Source organism: Pinus tabuliformis, chromosome 5_2 (assembly GCF_031772625.1).
Source record: "Pinus tabuliformis cultivar Carrire ecotype Pingquan chromosome 5_2, CPIR1, whole genome shotgun sequence".
NCBI classification, from domain to species: domain Eukaryota; kingdom Viridiplantae; phylum Streptophyta; class Pinopsida; order Pinales; family Pinaceae; genus Pinus; species Pinus tabuliformis.
The window spans coordinates 392,685,989-392,690,325 of record NC_142306.1 but is presented as its reverse complement, the minus strand read 5'-3'; the positions used below and the strand labels follow the sequence as shown (position 1 = coordinate 392,690,325).

At 38.9% G+C, this 4,337-nt stretch overlaps 1 protein-coding gene across 1 annotated transcript; it reads left to right on the top strand.

Moving 5' to 3' along the window:
- Positions 1-320: 320 nt before the first annotated feature.
- On the top strand, positions 321-3,318 carry LOC149159162 (11-beta-hydroxysteroid dehydrogenase-like). Its single transcript, XM_089436418.1, has 6 exons — positions 321-586; positions 683-875; positions 1,170-1,252; positions 1,367-1,498; positions 1,621-1,785; positions 2,956-3,318. The coding sequence occupies exons 1-6, from the start codon at positions 404-406 to the stop codon at positions 3,271-3,273; spliced, it is 1,074 nt and encodes a 357-aa protein (XP_089292544.1). The 5' UTR covers positions 321-403; the 3' UTR covers positions 3,274-3,318.
- Positions 3,319-4,337: the final 1,019 nt, after the last annotated feature.

Genomic DNA, 4,337 nt, shown 5'->3' with positions numbered 1-4,337 from the left:
CTTTGAAATAAAACTCTGGACGGTTTGATAATTAAATCATATAACGCTGCCATGAAAGAAAACTCAAACCAATATTTGAAATAAAACTCTCAACGGTGTGGATGAGAATGGAATACAGTCAGCAAGATTTAAATTTGCTTCAAATTACCAAGTAAATTGAAGAGATGAGAGAAAACGTGGCGCATCGACAGTCCCCAAAGAAGCTACGTGGATCCCTGTTTATTCCTTCCTTTACACGCGTACTAGAGATAACAGAGACCCTGCATGGCCTAACAGGTCCATCACTTTGTGCAATTCTATATAAAATCTAGGCTTGGTTTCAAGGTTTTTCATTGCGCTGAAATTATCATAGTTTTAGGCCCAATTGAGTTTCAGTGGAGAAAAAAGTTAACAGAGTAGCAAGATGGATTGGATACAGTTAATTCTCAATTTGACGATGCCTCCTATGGCAATACTATTCTTATCAGTGGTCTTTCCTCCATTGGCACTGATGAGGATGTTATATTGGTCTTATCACCTCATCTTTCGCGAGAATATGAGAGGGAAAACGGTGCTCATCACCGGTGCATCTTCTGGAATTGGGGAGGTTCGTTCATGGAGAATGTGTCACTGTATAGTTATGTGTTTCTTTTGTGTGCTCTCTTGTTGTTAGTAGTAATGTTATTTTGACTGTGCGTTGCAGCAAATGGCCTATTGCTATGCCAAGAAAGGAGCGAATCTAATGCTGGTTGCCAGGAGGGAAGAACGTCTGAAAGCTGTAGCTGACAAATCAAGGTCTCTGGGTGCTAAAAATGTTCATGTGATTGCTGCCGATGTGACCAAAGAAGAAGACTGTAAGAGATTCATAGACGAGACTATAAATCTCTATGGTTGCTGTAAGATCCCTTTCTGAGCTTTAAAATGTTCTTGTAGTCCTCTGTGTATATTCTATGTTCTGTTGGTATAATAGAAATTCTTCAAATTAATGCAATAATTGTGGAAACCTGTACAGTAGTATTAAAATTGCATGTTTTATTATGAGTAATTGTACCAGTGAGAGTTAGAGAGGTATAATGAGTTTGGAAGTGGGAAAATTTGGAATCAAAAGCAACCTTTATCATGAGATCAAATGAACATTTGAGAGTTGTTCTGACTTTGGAAAAGCGGGAATCTTGATTGTGTGCAACCAGTGGACCATCTGGTGAACAACGCTGCAATAGCGGGTAGTTTCCTGTTTGAAGAAGCGAACACTTCTGCTTTTCCACATGTTATGGTAATTAACTTTTATTTAGATTGTGCTGAAGCACAGACTCTGTCTTCACTGAAAGCATGAAGATCCAGGATTCTGTTTATTGATCTGTGTCGGTCGTTAAAATTTTATTATCAGGATGTCACGTTTTGGGGGAACGTTTACCCGACATACTATGCGCTTCCCCATTTGAAGCGATCCTCTGGTAGAATAGTGGTGACTGCCTCTGCTGCGGGATGGTTGCCGATGCCTCGGATGAGCATCTACAATGTAAAAAAAATCTCCTTTCAGGCAGATTATGAGCATTTCTATTATGTCAATGAAACTATTGATTGATGTCATTGGAATAGTGGAAATTAGCGTTTGATATGATCTGAATATTTAACTTTCAGGCGGGAAAAGCTGCACTGATTAATTTCTATGATAGTCTGAGAGCAGAGGTGGGTTCTTCCGTGAGCATTACTATTGCAACACCAGGATGGATCAAGTCAGAAATGACGATGGGCAAGTTTGTCACCAAACGAGGAGAGGTGGAAGTCGACCAAGAAACTCGAGATGTAAGTTCGAATTCCATACCTGCCATTTAAATTCCATTCTTACACACACTTTCTATATTCTTTCCAGGATTGAAAACCTAGCCCCCATAAATCCAGGGGATGCTTCTTTATTAAACCCCTAAACCTCAGTTCTCTCGTAAATCCTTAAACCTCAATTCCTTGAATCCTTAAACCTTAAAGCTTATCTGTAAAACCCGTAAACCGTTCGTATTCCATAGCTGCCATTTAAATTCTTTTTCACACACGCTCCTCTTTCTGTATTCTTTCCTTTTGAGAACCCAGACCCCTAAATCCAAGGGATGCCTCTCTCTGTTAACCCCTAAACATCAGTTCTCTGATCCTTCAACCTTAAACCCTAACCCGTAAACCGTAAACCCTAGCTGCCATTTAAATTCCTTTTCTTACATGCTCTCTTTCTATATTCGTTTCTTTTGGGGATTGAAAACCTAGACCCCTAAATCCAAGCGATGTTTCTGTGTTAAACCCCTAAACCTGACTTTCCCTGGTAAATCCTTGCACCTCAATTCCTTAAATCCTTAAACTTGAAACCCGTCTAAAACCTTGAGCCTTAACTGGAAATGTCTAAACCCTTAGAGCATAGATAAGCCTTCAACCCGTAGACCCTTAAGCGGAGACACGTTTACAGGTTATGCTTCCTTCGGAAACCCCTAAACCTTAAACCCAACTTGTAAGAAAACCCGTGGGCATAGACTCGTGTCCTGCTTCCCTAGTGATCCAACCCCTAAATCCTCAAAACCCTAAACCTTAAACCCCTAACCTATTCAAAACCCTAAACCCCTCACCTAGGGGATTCTCAGTAAAAGCCTAAACTTTAAACCCCTAACCCAAGGGATTCGAACGGAAAAATTGTATCCCCCTACCTTAAACCCGTAGGCATACGCAAGGCCTAGATTCTGCCCCTAAACTGGGAGATTCGAACGGCAAGAAGCGAAATGCCGAGCATTAACTCGTTGAGCTTGCTTACGCCTTGTGACTTCTATATATATACTACGGCTTAGTGAAATTTCATTTCATTTCATCATCCAAAAAAAAATTGTGAATCGAGAGTACAAAAATATTCTATATATGTATGTTCTACTCGTACATCGCTGTGTATAGTCTACTGAAATTTCATTTCATCATTCGAAAATATATTTTTGGACTGCGCAGGTGCAAGTTGGGCCTTCTTCCGTTGTCTTCACAGAAGACTGTGCGAAGGCTATCGTGGAAGGAGCGTGCAGAGGAAAGCGTTATGTGACCATCCCCATGTGGTATAATGTCATCTTTCTATACAGGATTTTTGCCCCTGAACTGCTACAATGGGTTTTCTACATTTTCTTTGTCAAGAAAACTTCTACACCAGGCGGGAAGCAACAACCGCTCACGAAGTCGGTTCTGGATGCAACGGGGGCAAAGAAGCTTTTGTACCCCTCTTCGATCCAGTCTCAACCCCAGTCCCAGTCCCCTCTGAGCACCAAATTAGACTAGAGACGGTCCCAGTCCCCTCGGAGCACCGAATCAGGCTAGAGACGATCAATCCAATATCCGAGACTACTTTTAGCTAATAAATTAATATCCAAGACTACTTTTAGCTAATAAATAACAGACCTTTTGTTGATGGTCAGTTCCTTTTAGAGTTCAAAGGATTCCATGCTCGTGCCACGTCCCGCCAGAAAAACTGAGATGAGAGTAAAGATGGGTGAAGTGATATATATATATATTTTTGTAAATGAGAGGATTTTGCGTATATAAATTTCTGCGCGTAAATATATGTCTGTATTTTTCTTCTTAATAAATGAGTTAAGAGTTGTCATTGATCTTATCATGGTGTATCGGAACTCGCTAAATACTTTCAACAGCGATGAATTTGCAAGACGTGGAATTGATCTTCATTGCATTGATTTAAATGAGATATGTCAATGGGTCAGCCATGCACTTGATATAATGGGTCTAAATTCAACTATATCTCGATAATGCGTCCAACCTACACAAGATGATATAATGGGTCTAAATTTAACTTTATCTCGATAATGCGTCCAACCTACAGAAGATGAGAAAGAAAAACAACATTCTACGAACACTTGAAAAATACTGCACAAGACAATAAAAAACTGACATCTACAAAAGTAACTGCACAAGACAATAAAAAACTGACATCTACAAAAGTAGGAATATAAACCTTGGAATATTGGATATTAAACTTTAGGGCTGATTTATTCTATATTATGTCTTGTTTTTTTTGTGAAGAAAACAACCTACACTTAAAAATACTGCACAAGACAATAAAAAACTGATACCACAAAAGTAGGAATATAAACCTTGGAGTATTGGATATTTAAACTTTAGGGCTGATTTATTCTTTTTTATGTCTTGAGTTATTTTTGTGAAGAAACCAACCTACAGGAGGCGGGGAAAGAAAGAAAAACATTCATAACATTCTTAAGAAAAATACTGACAAATACTGACATGTACAGAACAAGGAATATAAATCTTAAAATTTAGAGCTGAAAATACAAAACAAGAAATATATATCTTAAAATTTAGAGCTGAAA